Here is a 17,619-nt window from a genome sequence, read left to right as displayed (position 1 = left end):
TTATTTTCACAACAAACAAAACTTTATTCTAAACTTATTTATAATATAGGAGTCCTACATCAAATAAATGGCATAATTCAAAGGGTTAATTGCTAAAAAAACCCTAAAGTTTGATAATTTTTATAATTAAACCATAAAGTTTGCATAATTATCAATTAAACCCTCACGTTTGATTGATGTCTCAAATTAACTAGACCGTCAAAAAAATGTTAGTATACTTACTGGAGTTTTACATTATCACTATAGAAGCCACATCAAAAATTACAAATTAGCATTGATTACCAAAAAAAACTATGAAGTATGCCAATTTTTATAATTAGACTCTAAATTTTGCATAATTGTTAATTAAACCCTCACATTTGATTATTGTCTCAAATTGATCTAACCGTCAATAAATCGTTAGTATATTTTAACAAACAAATTATAAGTCAATTTTTTTTTTATAATTTTTGTCTTTATTAATATTTCAACTCCACTCTGCAAATCATTAATTAGTGCATTATTTTAATCACACTATTCACTGAGCTACATCAATTTCTTAGTGATTTTATTGTTAATTTCCCTCAACTATGTAACTTTCTCCTTAAAAGCATTTCTTTGCTAAAGCAAATGTGTCAATAGCTCCTTTTTCGGGCCATTATAAGGTGGATTAAACCATTGAAAGAAAAAATAGTCATTCTCCTTAATCAATTGTCCATTAATATCAGCTATCAATAAATTTATAAAATACTACTCCCAACTAAAATAGTCAAAACAAAAACTATTACAATTACCTCCCAAGCACTATATACTAACGGTTTATTGATGATCGAGTCAATTTGAGACATTAATCAAATGTAAGGGTTTAATTGATAATTATACAACTTTTAGGGTTTAATTGTAAAAATTGACAAATTTCACAAGTTTTTTTTTTTTTTACAATAACCCATAATTTAAGGTTTTCTGATATGATTTCCACAGTGATGATATGACAGCTGACGTAGAACTCCAATTAAATATACTAACAATTTTTCGATGGTTGACTTAATTTGAGGCATCAATAAAATATTAGGGTTTAATTAGTAATTGTGTAAACTTTAAAATTTAATAGAAGAATTTTTAAATTTTAAGATTTTTTTTACGGTTAACCCTAATTCAAAATATCTTTTACTAACAAATTGTTTAATTTAATTTTTGACCAATGCTTTAAACAGAACACTCATCTGTCAAAAAAATTATGAATATTATTATTGAGGTGTATCCTAATTAAACCACTTTGTTAATATCTTTTTTCTGTGTTAAATTGGATAAAAATTATGCACACAGAAATGATAAATTTTAAAATATACTTAAGTCTTATTTGATATTGAGTTTTAGAACCTGAACTGCTTTTCTGAATAAAAGTATTTTTTTAGATGCTGTTGAAAAAAATAGTTTGGAAAAAGCTGTTTTGTTATTTTAGTGTTCTTATGACTAGAACTGATCAAATTTAATTTTTAATTATTTTTAACACTCTCTAACTAGTATATTTAAAAAAGTGATTTTTTCAATAACAGTTTCAACAGTAATGCCAAACAGATCTTTAATATAAAATATATTTAATATATTAAAAAATAATATATTAAATTCTCACATAAATAATTAAAAAAAAGTGATCCATAAAAATATGAAAAATGGATCCATAAAAATATAAATAATGGTGCACAATACATAGCAAGAGAACGAGTGATTATATTATAAAGTGATTATTCCATATAAAATATTTTACATGAAATAGCAATTAAATAGTTAATAAATATATATATGAGTAGACATATATATATATGGATAGATTCTAAAAATTACATATGTGTATTTATTATTAATTTATCATTCTATATTAAATTCTGACATAAAATAATCATTTTATTACATAATTTCTCTTACAACACAATAATTTTCCAAAATAGCAAATGGCCTGGTCGCTTGGATTATTATAATAATTATCATTAATTAATCTCAAATCATTTTCTTAGCAGTCCACCAGACTCAGTTTAATACTTCTAAATACACATAAATAATAACCCATCTTTGTCCAGACCCTTTCCTCTCCCTCCCTGCATCCCTCTGTGGCTCTGTGCTGTGCCTGCGTGTATTAGATCAAAAACAAAAGGTACTTCACTACTTCCCCTTTTTTAGATCCAAAACTCTTCACTTAATTATACAATCTCTTGCACCCAATCACACTTTCTCTTCTTCTTCTTCTTCTTCTTCTGATCTTAATTTGATTTCAACTTTGATACCAAACAGTGAGTTTTGAATTCGTAATCTTATCTTTCAATTTGGTTTTTCTCTATTGGTTTCAATTTTTTTATAGAAAGGTTGACGCAATCATTCCTCAATTGGAGCTTTTCATGATTACTGATTTTTTTTTTTTTTTTTCAAATCCTGTGAATGAAGATTGATATAATAATGGGTGTGGCGCAAAACAATTACGATATGGAGGAGGGAACGCTAGAGATCGGCATGGGTATGATTGTATTTTTGTAGAATTTGATTCGATAATGCTTAATTTGGAATCTGATTTGGAATTATCTACTGACTTGTTCCCTAACATGGTGTTGAGTGATGATTTCTGTTTTCTTTTCTTTCATGGCATTGCAGAGTACAGAACTGTATCTGGAGTTGCTGGACCTCTTGTTATACTTGATAAGGTTAAGGTAATGTAAAATTTTGTACAATTATTATTTAATTTGTTGGTTTTTTGCTGCAATTTTTAGTGATTACCGGTGCATTGTCTGATTCACTGTGTTAGGGACCAAAATATCAAGAGATTGTTAATATTCGTTTAGGGGATGGAACAACCCGCCGTGGTCAAGTCCTTGAAGTTGATGGGGAGAAGGCAGTTGTTCAGGTGATTACCGTTTCACATTATCCATCTTTTCTCTCACTAGTAAATTGAATTCTTGCATGATTTTTGAAATATTGTGAAATTATTAGCATTTTAATTGTGATCCTGTATGCTTATTGTCTAAATGGTTGGTGTATGCAAGTGCCAAAGAGATTTTTTGTGTTAATTTGTAGTGGATATTTTCTTTGGGTGAACAATTTGTTTGGGTTGTGGTGGACTTTTGGTCTGCTGTCATGTGTTTTAACTAGCAGTAATACGTTATCTATTTTCTGTATTGTGTTTCAGGTTTTTGAAGGAACATCTGGGATTGACAACAAATACACAACTGTGCAATTTACAGGGGAGGTATGGTGTTTTATTTTTATTTATTTTAACCTTTCAATGTCAAGAAACTGGGAGTAATTTTTGAGTTCAAGCCAGTATTTCAACTACTGAAACACCTTCGATCATACGAATTGAGATGTGGATTTCAACAATTTATATAAATTATCTGCATGCCCTTAGGGTAGTTCTAAATGCAAAATTAAGTGTATGAATCTAATATTATTTTAAATTGAATAATTACTAAAGTCTTTGACAAGTTAAAAAGTCGCTGGTAAGTGAGATTCTTGTGAAATTCTAAGCTAATGGATTATACTATTATACTGAAGAAAATGGATAGTACTATTATACTGAAGAAATACTGCAGGCTGCTGAAGTTATGTTGCCATAGTAACTAACTTAGATGAATGTATTCCTTAATTTTTTTGATGACTTTGGACTTATAAATTTCAAGTATAAAGTAGGTAATAGATATTTATCTCAGTTGGAAAATATCTTTTTCTTGTTCTGGATGCTAACTGTTTATTGAATTAGTTTCAATAAATATAGTTTGAGAATCAGGCTCTGTTTGTTTCTCAAAAAAATTCCTGCCTGTGGAAATACTTTTTGCTGTTTGGTTGTAATTTGTAACACTAGGAATCAAACAAAATTAATTTTCTGATGTTTAGAGTGCACTAGAAAACCCTTTTTTTTTAAATAATGTAGAAGATCATGAATCCTAAGAACATTGGGATCTATGAGGACTTTAAGTTTCTATGTTTATTTATTTATTTATTTTGTAATCGACTTGATTAGGAGAGAAAATTGCACTATAAAGGTGTGAATTCTGGCACTGATGGCAATTGGGACTATTTAGCGAAGTAATGGTTATGTGCCTATGCGATGTTCTTTTTTTGTACTTGTTTATTGGGCTAGTGAGAGAGTGTGCGTGTGTGTTGGTGGTGGTGGTGGCTTTCAGTTTGGTGGCCAATACAGTGATAATTAGGAGGATTGAGAGAGAGAGAGAGAGAGAGAGAGAGAGAGAGAGAGAGAGAGAGAGAGAGAGAGAGAGAGAGAGAGAGAGTTGGAGAAATGGTTGAGACAAAGCCAGCAATAGTAGTGGTGGTGGTTTTCAGTTGTTTCTGGCATCTGAATGAACTGAGAGAGGCTAGAATCATCTAGGTTAAGAGTTTTTTCCCCCAACAGCAATGTTATAGGTGTTTAAGACACCAAGTGGACCTACTTCAAGCGTTCTTTCCAACTTTTTTTTCGGTCCATATGAGCATGCCACAAGGACATGTTATCCATCGCAGTGGCACACACCCATTTGCTGGCAGATACAACTGAAACAAACTCCACAGAATGTATAGCAAATTAATTAATTTTTTGGAGTTGGATAGTACTGAAAATTCACAAAAAGCTTAAGATGAACAACATCATTGGGCCTTATTTACTTACTTTATAGAAGTGTATAAATTGACTTCCTTTTGAAGAGGGATGTTACGATCCCACATTGCCATGTTGTAACAATTGACTTGTTACCCTTGATTTGTTTGGGAACCTTGGGGAAGATGGGAGTGGAAAAGAGGAAGAAAGGTCATTATTTTGTTTGGATTTGTGAGGAGGGTGTAGGAAGGGAAGGAAGCAAGTTATAATTATAAAAGGACAGAATTTGATTGTCACATTTTGAATGTAATATGGTGATTTTATGAAAAATATCTTAAAATTTAATTGGGTTTTTAGTGGGTTTAGGCCTTGATGCTGCAAATTTCTTTGAACAAGTCTGTTGTGCATTATTATGTTTCACTAATATGACATAAATATATATAGTCTGACTTTCTAAAATCTCGAGCCACTAGGAGAGCTGAAAATTTTGGCAAATCATGCCTCCATAGTGTAATGATTTCCACGCACTTGTATCATGTGGACTGTTTCCCACCTGTATATGCTTTTATTTATTTGTTATTACCAGTGTTGTCAAGAGGCACCCAGGCGAGACAAAATCCAGGCTCCTCGCCTAGGAAGGCTCCAGGCGAGACGCCTTCAACTAGGCACTGCCTAGGCGCCCAGGTGAGGGTCAAACGAGGCTGCACCAGGTGCCCCCAGGCAAGAAATATATATAACAAAAAAAAAAAAAGATGAGAAAGAGAAAAGCTAATCTGATTTCTTATCACATCCACACATGTCCCTATGCTCCCCGTGACCTAATTCCAATAAACTACAAAGTAGAGAAAGTGAACTGTCTTTTCCCAAGAGTCAAATCAAGTCAAACTTCTTTTCCCACTCTTCCACACATTTCTTTCTATTTCTTCTTCTCTTTTTTCTTTTCTTTTTCATGCAGCAGGCTGCTACCTTATTCTCGTCCTCGTCCTTCTTCTTCTTCTTCTTCTTCTTCTTCTTCTTCTTCTTCCTCTTCTTCGTTATCTCTAAACCCTAATTAGGTACTTGTTGCCATGGAAGAACATAATGTAAAAAAAAAGAGAGCTGAAATTTGGCAATTTATTGATTGTGTAATATGTTACTTTTTTACATTGTATATTTAATTATTTATTATCGCGAGCGCCTAGCGCCTTAGGCGATGGAGGACCTTCTCGCCATAAGAGCGTCTAGGGCTTTTGACAACTAAGGCAAGAAGCCCAAAAGTCTCTTATTAAGGAAAAAAAAAGAAGAGAATTGAGATTGATTTCATTTTCAAAATTAATATATATATATATATATATATATATTTTACAAAAAAAGAAAAAGAGATAATGATTTCATGATAATAAATTTTGATTGAACCAAAATAATGAGGGTAAAAAGTGCAGGACAAATTTTCAATCTCTCCTGTTGCATGGTAATGTTCACTGCCCACCACCATATCTAAGTTTAATGAATTTCACATCATATGAAGAGGAGATGATTCCTTCCTTTTCCCTTCTTCCTCAACACCACCACCACCCCCAACCCCCACACCTCTGCCCCCCCCAACCAACTCTATTGTTGTTCTTTTCTCCCAATTCCTCTCTTGTCCAAACTTTAGAATTAGTTTCCTCTTTGACCTACAAAATGTTTTTTGAACAATTTTTCCGCTTGCCCCAACCACTAAAAAATGTTTTTAGGGAAATATCTTCCTCTAGATAAAAGCTATACACTTATGATCTAATACAAAACAAAAAAAAAAATTTCGTAGACAACTCTTGGCATAATACTACTTGATATTGCATAGTGTGGTTTGCCTCACTTAATCTTTTGATTCTGTAAAATAAGACGTTATCTGTTTATTTGACCCTCCTAACACCCATTCCTCTTTCCTCTTTTGTAGGTTCTGAAGACTCCTGTCTCATTGGATATGCTTGGGCGCATTTTTAATGGTTCTGGAAAGCCTATTGATAATGGTCCCCCAATTTTGCCTGAGGCATACTTGGACATTTCTGGTAAATTATATATTCGAGCAAGTAAACTTCAGTTAATTTATGCTGCTTGTTATATATCGCATGTCCTTGGATTTATTATATTTCTATTACAGGTAGTTCTATTAACCCTAGTGAGAGAACCTATCCTGAAGAAATGATACAGACTGGGATTTCAACAATTGATGTTATGAATTCCATCGCTAGAGGACAGAAGATACCTCTGTTTTCTGCAGCTGGTCTTCCTCATAATGAAATAGCTGCACAAATATGTCGCCAAGCAGGTTTGGTGAAGCGATTGGAAAAGTCTAACAATCTTCTTGAGGTATATGTAGCACATCTAAATGGCTATTTATGATTATAGATTTAATAACTTGGATGAGTATGATAATTAAAAGAAGACAGTATTGCTATGGAAGGTTTAATGATGTTCCATAAATGGTCAGAATTTAATTGATATAGCTTATATATTAGTGATACTGAATTGGTTTCAAACAAAGCTAAATGACGAAAAAGGATATATGTAGCAAACTCCAACTAGTTTGGGTCTAAGATGTTATGTATAAGGGATATTAGTGGGGATGGTAACCTCTTTCTTCAGAACAATAATAATGTGAACAGAGTAGTACCAGTTTAGAATTCCTTATTCCTTCCTATTTTCTAATTTGTGCTACAGTAATCTATAATGGTAGGGTCAACCTAAATCTTATGTAATTTTTGTTTTCTTGAATAAAATTGTGATTTTGGTAGTTTAAATTGGTACCGTTGTTGCCTTGGAAACAGTAGTTCCTTTTACCTCAAAAGAGTAGAGTCTATTAATACTAAGGCAGCTATTTCATTTTCTCTTATTTATTCTCTCTTTCTAATGTTGAGTATGTAACTGGGCGATGAACGCACCCTGCAACTTTTCAGGATGAAGAAGAGGACAATTTTGCCATTGTATTTGCAGCTATGGGTGTAAACATGGAAACTGCACAGTTTTTCAAACGTGATTTTGAGGAAAATGGGTCAATGGAGAGAGTGACACTCTTTCTGAACCTGGTAAATCTTTACATCAGCATTTAATTTCTTTGTTCTTTGATTTACATTTACCAGAGAATTGATTTCTTGTTTGTTATTATCTTGTAAATTGTGTTTGTTTCTGAAATTTGATTCCGCCATGCTGTCATGCAGGCAAATGACCCTACAATTGAACGTATTATCACACCTCGAATTGCTCTTACCACTGCAGAATATTTGGCATATGAGTGTGGGAAGCATGTCCTTGTCATTCTCACAGATATGAGTTCTTATGCTGATGCTCTTCGTGAGGTGAGGCAAAATATGGGTCTTTTTCTTTTCATTGTCATACATTAAGTGCAATATTGACTAGTAATAGTAACACAAACTTTGTATATATCATGTCCATTATTGTCTTTTTGTGTTTCTGGTTGCTCAAGATATCAAATATGCTTGTAAATTTTCATGGGACTTCCATTTAATTTGTTTGAAACTCGTGTTTTTCTTTTTTTTCTTTTTTCAAACAACAACAACAACCTAGCCTTAATCCCAAACTAGTTGGGTCCTTTTTTCTTTTTAAGGAAACAATTTAACTAAATACTTTTTAAGGTGTTAATGGTCTTAAGATTGTGTAACACAAATGAGTGTTTATTGCTGCAGGTGTCTGCTGCTCGAGAGGAAGTGCCTGGAAGGCGTGGATATCCTGGATATATGTATACTGATTTGGCAACCATATATGAGCGGGCTGGACGGATTGAGGGACGAAAAGGCTCCATCACACAGATTCCAATTTTAACTATGCCAAATGATGGTAATGGTTCAGAGACCATACAATCTCATTTCTTCAGTTGGAATAAATTCTTTTAACTTGATTTTATTCTGTTACCAGATATTACACATCCCACCCCAGACCTTACAGGATATATTACAGAGGGACAGATATACATTGACAGGCAGCTTTACAATAGACAGGTAAGATTGTAACTAAGCGTTCTTGTTTGTTGATGAGAAATATTACTTGGAATCTAACTGAAAAGTCAAGCTTGATCCATGGTGACTCTAGAGAAAGGCCCTATTTGTTGTGCATGTTTGCTTGTAACATGCAAATTTTTAATTATATATTTTCACGATTGTGCGTCTAGCCAAAGTTAACTTTCTGCAATGAATTTGGCTTTCTGAAACAATTGTACTAGAACATGCAACGTAACATTGGAATCTCAATTAGTATGATGTTTAATTGGAATATAGATTATATTGTATGGTATGGGATTGATATTTGATAGACTGTTGATTCATTCGAATTGGGCAGATATATCCTCCAATCAATGTCCTCCCATCTCTGTCTCGTCTGATGAAGGTAAGAAATGCTCTCTTATGAGTTCTCGATACATTGAGGTGACGAGGGTATCATATTGAAGTAGTTGAAATACAGGGTACGAGGCATATGCTAAACACTTGCATTGGTTTTCATTGCAGAGTGCCATTGGTGAGGGGATGACCCGCAGGGACCATGCTGATGTGTCCAACCAGGTCTGATTCAATAGTCACTGTTGCTTGATTTCAGTTTATTGTGTTGTTTTATGCTACCTAAACTCTTTAAATATATGATTTTTTGACTTGCAGCTATATGCAAATTATGCAATTGGGAAGGATGTCCAGGCAATGAAAGCAGTGGTTGGAGAAGAAGCTCTTTCTTCTGAAGACCTGGTATTGCACATTTCTCTTTTGCTCATTAAGAATATTATAGTTATATTATTGAATTCTTACTACAAGGTAACTGATGTGATTCCTCTTGAATAAACAGCTATATTTGGAGTTCTTGGACAAATTTGAGAGAAAATTTGTTGCCCAAGGAGCTTATGACACTCGCAATATCTTCCAGTCACTTGATTTAGCCTGGACCTTGCTCCGCATCTTCCCTCGTGAGCTACTACACCGTATACCAGCAAAGACCCTTGACCAGTACTACAGCCGAGATTCATCTAACTAAGAAATGAACTTCTACGGCTCTGATTAAATTGTTTTGGTTGATCTATCCTAGATTTCATCTCTCAATTATGCAGAATAATAAAAGCTGTTTTCCATTTGGGATAAAGTTGTTATATAATTTTCCATTGAGGAGTGCTTCGATCTTGTAATTTATTTGTTAGTTGGTACCCATTTTTGGAAGTTTAACTCAAGTGGAATCAGGGCTGCTTTAAATTTCTACATTTTGATGTTGTGCTCCTTGTATTGCCTCATTTTTCTTGTAAGTTGTGACCCTATGGATTTTTATTTTTGAGGACATCCAGTTTATCTCTATATTTAATAGGGATAAGAAGAAAATTTTTTATTGCATGCTTTGTTATTTATTAATTAACTAATTTTTTATTAGTGTGTATTGCGCGTTGATTTATTTGTTTTATGTTTTTCAATTTTATCTTTGTTTTATATAATGTTATTATCATAATATTTTAGTTTTGAATACCAAATTAAATTTAGTTATTCATTATTATACTATGAAATTATTATAACAATATTCTATTTATTTGAATTTTTTAATTATGCCTTTTATTTATAGTATATTAAATTATAATTTTTTGTAGACTGGAGACATTAAATATAAAATAAGTTCTTCTCTGCTATTTTTTATTACACAAGGAAAAGTAAAAGAACAGGAGAATACCGATTAACAAATTTAAAATAATTAAAAATAAATTATAATAATCATGATATATCAATTTCAAAGAAAAAAATAAATAAATATTATATCATTTTAATTATCAAACTCTATAGAATATATATTAACAAGGGGTTGGGTAGCAACCAGCATTCTTATATGGAGATAGAGAATTCAAATGCAGCATGAAATTGGTGGTTGTGACCTCATTTGTAAAGATGCCTTATCTTTGGTCTTGACAATTATTTGAATTTACTCTAAATAAGAGTGGGCGGATCCAAATTTTGTTTTCTTGATCAAAAAATATATATGTGTGTGTGTTAAAAGTAAAATTTTTAATTTAATTTTCACGTGCTATGTCTCAGTGGCGTAAAATTAAAATTAGAAGTAAAATTTTTAATTTTTTTTATTAATATCTCATTAACATTTTTTAAAAATAATATTTTTGACTTTAGAATTTTAAGATTTATAAAAATTTTATAATTGAAAACAAAATTTATATAAATTTATGAAGAAGAAATATTAACATTACTCAAAATACCCTTATTTCAATAAAAACGTATTTTATATTTATAATGACAGATGTATTATTTATCATTAATAACATAAATAGTTGCAAAAATTCATTGCTAATTCATATCAATTCGTGACTGATTAACTTTAGAGGTAATATATCTGATGTTAATACTTTTAACAATGAATAGCTATTTTATACAAATTTATTGCTAATAAGTTTAATAATGATATATCCATTGCTAATACTTTCAATAATAAGAAAAATAAAAAATTAAATCATGAGTACAATAATATGTAATGCATGTTGTGAAAAAAACTAGTACTATATATATGTGTGAGAGGAAAATATTGGTTTTGTCTAAATGTAACACCCCAAAAATTTTAAATTTTAGCATTTTATGAGTAATATTGATATTTTAATTTTTTTTAAATTTTAAGAAATTATTTGAGATTTTTCGGATTTTAAAAATCGGGTTCGATTTTTCGAAAATATAAACTTTGATGATTTTTAAAAAGTAATTTAAAGACCACGTGGTAAAACTAAAAATATATTTAGAGTCTACGAATTTTTCTGAGTTTTCTGAAATTTTTTCGGAATTTTTGGACCTCGTTTTCAGTCCCGAGGCAGAGTAAAAATTTAAAATTTTGTATCCTGAATCGAACCGGCCGAATCGAATCAAACCGAATCGAACCGGCCTTTTCTTTTTCTTCTTTCCCCTTCCCCGTGCGCGTCCAACCTCCCTCCCTTTCTCTCTCTTTTTCTCTCTCCTCCCTCCTCCCCTTGCCGCACCGCCGCCTCCCCAGCCACCCATGGCGCCCACCCCAGTCCACGGCCGCGCCCAACGACGGAAAACACGCGCAAACGCCCCTCCCTTGTGCGCGCAACTTTTCGACTTCCCAGCCAAAATTCGGCCGATCCGGCCACCAATCGGATCGGATATTGTGTCTAAATTTATCTACTCGTCGAGAGCTTTCCATAGACACCAAGAATACCGAAATCCATTGAGCAGTTTGTCCAATTTTTGCCCGGGAAGTTTTAGTTCATTTTGACTTTCGGGCTAGATTTCTCGCAAACCGTGAACCCCACGAGAAAACCGAGAGTATCAGAGCGCTCCACTCGTCGAGAGCTTCGCGGGGATATAAATTTCAAAATCTTTCGACACCGTTTTTCGGTGGGTCCCACGGAACTTCGCAGTATTTTTCCGAGCATTAAATGAGCTTAGAAAATTCTGAAAAATTTATGTACTAACCCCCGTGTTGTGGGCTTCGTGTAGGTATCCTCAATTCGCTGAAATTCGACAATTGACCGGGTCTGTGAATTTCCGGAAAAGTCTCCGAATTGGACCGAGGTTTTGGCTACCCCCCCATTGTCAGATGTCCCGAGCTCGTCCCCGGAGTCAGAATCGGCAAAGGTAAACCCGAACCTTACTTTTTCATAATTTTCTAATGCTTAAATAGGATTAAAATTCCATAAGATATTCGTGGTAGCTCAGAAAATTATGATTCTTTTTGCAATAGCCTAGTAATATTGCTAAGGACCGCGGGGCAAAGTTTTAGAATTTTTAGAGCTTATTTGGGTAGTTTTTGCAAAAATGATAAATTATAAGGACTAAATTGAAATTTTACATATTGTGATGAATGACTGATTTGATGGGCCCAGGAGGGGCTGTGTGATGTGATTGAGTTGCGGATATATGGGTTGTGAATATAGAAGTGTGTTTTGAGCTCTTTTGCAAGTTGGGTAGGTCCTAGGTATAGGGGAGACTCTGCCGGATTTTCGGCACGACTTAAGACGTATTTGGCATTTTCTTGATTTGTATTGAGTCATTTGTATTAAATAATTGTAATGTAATTGTCAGGTGAGCCAAGACAGCCTTCTTCCTCCGCCCAGCCTCCACATTGACCGTTGTCAAGTCTGTGAGTAAAATATTAATTTTAATTGTAATTTCACTATTATTATATGTTCAAGCATGCCCATGCATCACTTATATGCATATATCTATGTAGATAAACTTTAGGCACGATTTATGTTGCATTCATAACTGTGAAAGTGCCATGTATGTTGCTGTGGTAATTTGGAGCAGTGTGCGTGCGTTGGCGTGCGTGTGATGTGGTGTGGACTATGGATAGGACGGATAGTCACGGCTTGAGATCTTCGCTGAGACCCGATCCTTCGGGGGGTAGTCACGGCTTGAGTTCTTCGCTGGGACCCCCGATTTGGTTTATTAAGCGAAAGTCCGGCTTGAGTTCTTCGCTGGCACCAGGTTGGATTTAAGAGAGCTGTATAGGGGATCAGCTCCCATATATTACACTTGATATCACTCGGTGTGTGAGTACTCCAAATTACCTTTTTGCTGTTATGATGTGAATTTATTGCTGATGTTGCATTTCACTCTACATGGTGCATTAGTTTCAGATAGTTATAGAGATTATGGTTAAAATTGATAATTTACTCTCTGAGTCGAACGCTCACTCCTGTTCAATATTTTTTTCCAGGCCACAGAAGGATATTTTTGAGGTTAATCTGCTTTCTCCCTCGCAGGTTATTTATTTATGTTTGTGTAATTCTATAAATTTCTAGAATTTCTGCATGTGTTAGGAATGTTTATTTGATATAGGTCTGTAAACTAAATTATTACTTTGGACTTGTAAACTTAATATTCTATGCATGTTTGATGGATTGGATGAGGGAGCTGAGCTCCCATTTATTTTTATGCTGATGAGCATGTGGAGGGTGAGCTGAGCTCCCCAATTGAGTATTTACTGTGTTTACAGGTCGGGTGAGTCAAAAACTCCCCGTTGGTAGGTCCATTTTATGGCCAGACTCTGTCCGGTTGATTTCTTGAAATTGGGCCCAAATGGGCCTTAGAGTTGGGTTAAGTAAATAGTTAGGCTTACTACGGGCCTCGGGGGCTTTAGGCTGGACTAGGTCCTAGTACCGGTCCGGCCCATAGGTTGGGTCGTGATAAAAATATCCTTCATTATATATATTATTTCTAATTATATTTTTTATTATTTAATTTAATTTTAGAGTTTATATAAATATAAAATTCTTATGGTTTATATATACATATATAAAGAATTTTTAAACATATGGAAACAAGAAACTAAAATAACAAATATTTTTGAAGTGAATATTAAAATAATAAGTTTAAATTTGATTAATGGATATTAAAGGGTTATTGAGATAACAAATTTGAACCCTATTTTTTAGTGGATATTAAATTTTTATTTTTTTCCAAAAATCTGATATATTAAAAAAATTGAGAAAAAAAAATCAAATCATTTACAATATTGTAAAATAAAATAAATACAAAATTTAAGAAAAAAAGTTTTAAAAAAAAAGAAACGAGAATAATTAAATAGCAGTAACTTTCTAATATAATTTTACATTAATAAATAATATTGATATACTATATAAGAAAAAAAAAATTATATTACTTTTTAATAAACACATCAAATTAAAAAAAATAAATTGAAGATAATTTTTCTTTTGATCTTTCATAATTTTTTAATATATCTTAAACTAAATAAAAATTTATTAATATACATGAAAATATAATATTATTAAATTAATATATTAAAAATAAATAAAAATTTAAATAAATGAGTTCAGCGTATTATTTTTGTTATTTTAAAATTACAAAAATAAATTAATAAAATGTTCAGATTTAATTTTTTTAATCTATATTGTGTTTGGGCATGCAATTGCAATAAAGAGATAGTAGAATTGTTTTTGGATTTTCAATTTTTTGTATTTTGATGGCTTATAATAGTAAATTCAATTAATTAATTGATTTACGTGCTTGAAAAATTGAAATTTATCTAATTATTTTAAACATATAGAAGATATTATATCTTAAAGTTTTAATCAAATATATTTAATATGAGGGTGGACTAAATATATTAAATATGTCAATTTGATTCATTTAAACCTTTTTTAATAAAATAATAGTTAAAAATATTTTTTATTAACACATTTATTTTTTTTAATAATATAAAATTTAAAAGTGAAAAAAAATTAAGGTGGAGTTGAAGAGATATGAGAGAGGAAAAATAATTCATGAAAGAAAAAAAGAAATGTTGAGAGTAAAAAAATATTTTTTATTGTTTAAATTAATAAAGAAATAATGCATTATTATAATTTGATCACTTAATTAAATGAATAAAATTGATATAAATTTTAAAAATTGTATTAAAAATATTGAAATTAAAAAATAAAAAATAATTACGTAAAAAATAGACAAAATTTGATTTTATTTAAATCGCAAGTATGTATAATGAGCATTACAACGTGCTACAAAAAACTAGTTTTAAAATATATATATATATATATATATATATATATATATATATATATATATATATATATATATATATATATATATATATATATATATATATATATATATATATATTTATTTTTTAATAAATAAATATATATATCATTTAATAATAAATTAAAATAAAAAAAAATAAAAAAAGTATAATAATAAGAATAATAATAGTAATAATAATAATAATAATAATACTAATAATAATAATAATAATAAATCCCAACCTAATTGGAATTCTATTTATATAAAAAATTATAGTTAAATATTAATATTAATATTTCTTATTTTAATTAGACAAGTAATCTTAAATGAGAATATTATTTTTATATTATTTATTATATTAAAAATTTTAATTTTACAAAAAATTTATTTATATAGGTTAACAACTTAAAAAGAAAATACACACGCTGCCAACATTAAAATAAAAAGGAGAAAAAATATAAATTTAATAAAAATATAATTGAAAATAAGATGAGAGAGAGGATTTGTCTCGCTAGATTGGTGAAAGCTTATCTTGCTTGAGTGGTAAGCTGTTGGCATGGCTATTGAGGGTGAATTGAATGGTGTGCACTGCTATTGCCATCAGATGTAGTTAATCAACGAGTTTTTTTATGAACGGTGCTTGGTGGGTCGATTGTTGACAGAGAGACTATTCAATGTTACGGCCATGAAAAATACGCTAGCTGATCTGTGGAGGCCTGGTAGGGGAATGTTTGTCAAGGAGATTGAAAAGGGTTTGTTTCTATTTCGATTTTTCCATATTGTGGATATGAATAGAGTGTGGGATGGTGGGCCGTGGTCTTTTAATAATCATCTCCTTATCCTACATAGAATGGCAGAAGAGGAAGTTCCTGGAGGGGTTCCCTTATATTATGCTGAGTTCCGGGTCCGTGTCTATGACCTTCCTTCGGATCTCATAACACAGGTAATGGCTAAGCACATCGGCGACTATGTTGGGGTGTTCATTGCATATGACTTGTCAAATAACTCGGGGAATTAGAGGAAGTATATGAGAATCAGAGTTAAAATAGATGTTCGCAAGCCTCTCAAGAGATGGAAGAAACTTCAAAAGCCTGATGGATCGCAGATGGTGTTTCATTTTAAGTATGAAAGGCTTCCCATCTTTTGTTTTCTATGCGGTAGGCTGGGTCATAACGATCGATATTGTGAGCAGTTATTTATAGCGGGAGAGGGGGTGGTGGATAGGCCATGGAGAGCTTAGCTCCGGGTGTCATCGTGACAAGCTGGGGAGTTGCTGGAGTTTAGTCGTTGGTTCAGAGAAGAGAATGGAGAGCAGTTGATAGAGGGAGTTGGGTTGGATCCGGGATTAGAGGCAAATGTGGAGAATGTGCAAGATCACTGTGGAAGTGGGAAACATGCAGTTAGGAGTTCAATTGCTCTAATAGCGGGAAGAGGGAGAACAAGCATGACAACTAGGCCGTTGGCTATTTTTAAAGCCCATGGGTCGAGTGAGGAGGAGGATGTTCCCTTGGCCTTGTTAGCCACTAAAAAAAGGCCTCATGCAATCTAAGGTGACGACAATCAGTATAACCAGTTAACTAAATATAATTCAGCTAATTTGAGAGGATCTACTAATGGAGAAACAGATGCAGCAAGTACAATCTCAATCAACCATTTTTTACCAGCGACGAGACCTGTGGTTTAGGCTTGCCGACAGCCATGATCTGCATTAGTTGGAATTGTTGAGGGCTTGGCAACCCTTGGGCAGTTCTTGCTCTTAAGGAGCTTGTTCATTCTAAGAGGCCAGATGTGATTTTTCTTGTAGAAACTTTGGTTCATTTTGTCAAAATTGAGGAATTGCGCGTGGTGTTGGGATTTGAAGGAGGTTTTTCTATGGATAGAGAAAGGCGTGGTGGAGGTTTGGTAGTGTTGTGGCAGGATAGACAGGCGGTACATATTCAGTTGTATTCTTCTCATTTTGTAGATATGCTTATTCATGATCCCAAAGGTGTGGATTTGAGAATGACAGGCTTTTACGGTTTTGTTGAGCGAAGTAGCAGAGGAGAATCATGGGAGATGCTTCAATTCCTTGCTCGAATTGGGTCTATGCCTTGGGTTTGTACAGGGGACTTCAATGATATGTTGTGCTCAGAAGATAAGAAGGGTGGTTCTTCTCATCCATCCTATCTGTTACGTGGTTTTAAAGAGACTGTTGAGGCCTGTAATCTGTTTGATCTCCAACTGCATGGATACCTGTTTACATGGGAGAGAGGCCGTGGCTCTCAGAGGTGTGTAGAAGAGCGTTTGGACCGTGCTCTAGTTTCTTCTAATTGGATTCAGTTATTTCCAAATTGTAAGCTATTTAACTTACATGCGTTTGTTTCAAACCATACTCCAATTCTTTTAGATACAGAGTCTAGAAGTGGTGGTAGGGTGAATAGGAGGCTTCATTTTGAGAATGCCTGGTTGCAAGATGGGGATGTTTATCGGGTTGTTGGACCAGCTTGGAAGGAGAGGCTAGTAGAGAATTTAATTGCTAAATTAGAGCATTGTAGTCAGGGTCTAGTCAAATGGGAGCAAAATATT

General features: G+C 32.6%; 1 protein-coding gene across 4 annotated transcripts; it reads left to right on the top strand.

Moving 5' to 3' along the window:
- The first annotated feature begins 1,992 nt into the window (after nucleotides 1-1,992).
- LOC110667156 (V-type proton ATPase subunit B2) lies at nucleotides 1,993-9,897 on the top strand. Of its 4 annotated transcripts, XM_058146374.1 has the most exons (16): nucleotides 2,039-2,131; nucleotides 2,235-2,267; nucleotides 2,419-2,488; nucleotides 2,623-2,678; nucleotides 2,774-2,872; nucleotides 3,155-3,214; nucleotides 6,474-6,585; nucleotides 6,678-6,886; nucleotides 7,474-7,602; nucleotides 7,735-7,872; nucleotides 8,221-8,371; nucleotides 8,450-8,532; nucleotides 8,870-8,917; nucleotides 9,037-9,090; nucleotides 9,184-9,267; nucleotides 9,365-9,897. In XM_058146374.1, the coding sequence occupies exons 3-16, from the start codon at nucleotides 2,431-2,433 to the stop codon at nucleotides 9,548-9,550; spliced, it is 1,467 nt and encodes a 488-aa protein (XP_058002357.1). In that variant the 5' UTR covers nucleotides 2,039-2,131; nucleotides 2,235-2,267; nucleotides 2,419-2,430; the 3' UTR covers nucleotides 9,551-9,897. The 4 variants fall into 4 exon arrangements, with proteins under 4 accessions (XP_021683597.2, XP_058002357.1, XP_058002353.1 ...); XM_021827905.2 differs by lacking the exon at nucleotides 2,235-2,267 and having other exon boundaries at nucleotides 1,993-2,131; XM_058146370.1 differs by having other exon boundaries at nucleotides 2,120-2,267.
- Nucleotides 9,898-17,619: the final 7,722 nt, after the last annotated feature.

The sequence above is a fragment of the Hevea brasiliensis genome, chromosome 1, assembly GCF_030052815.1.
Source record: "Hevea brasiliensis isolate MT/VB/25A 57/8 chromosome 1, ASM3005281v1, whole genome shotgun sequence".
Taxonomy (NCBI): domain Eukaryota; kingdom Viridiplantae; phylum Streptophyta; class Magnoliopsida; order Malpighiales; family Euphorbiaceae; genus Hevea; species Hevea brasiliensis.
Note: the sequence above shows the minus strand (reverse complement) of the source record. Positions and strands in the feature narration are given on the sequence as shown.

What these genes read in the sequence shown, in the direction of transcription:
- LOC110667156 (XM_058146363.1), top strand. Translation starts at nt 2,413, where the DNA reads ATGAAGATTGATATAATAATGGGTGTGGCGCAAAACAATTACGATATG. An exon ending in TGACACTCTTTCTGAACCTG is followed by an intron (nt 7,603 to 7,734) that starts GTAAATCTTTAC and finishes GCTGTCATGCAG; the next exon opens with GCAAATGACCCTACAATTGA. An exon ending in CTCTTTCTTCTGAAGACCTG is followed by an intron (nt 9,268 to 9,364) that starts GTATTGCACATT and finishes TTGAATAAACAG; the next exon opens with CTATATTTGGAGTTCTTGGA.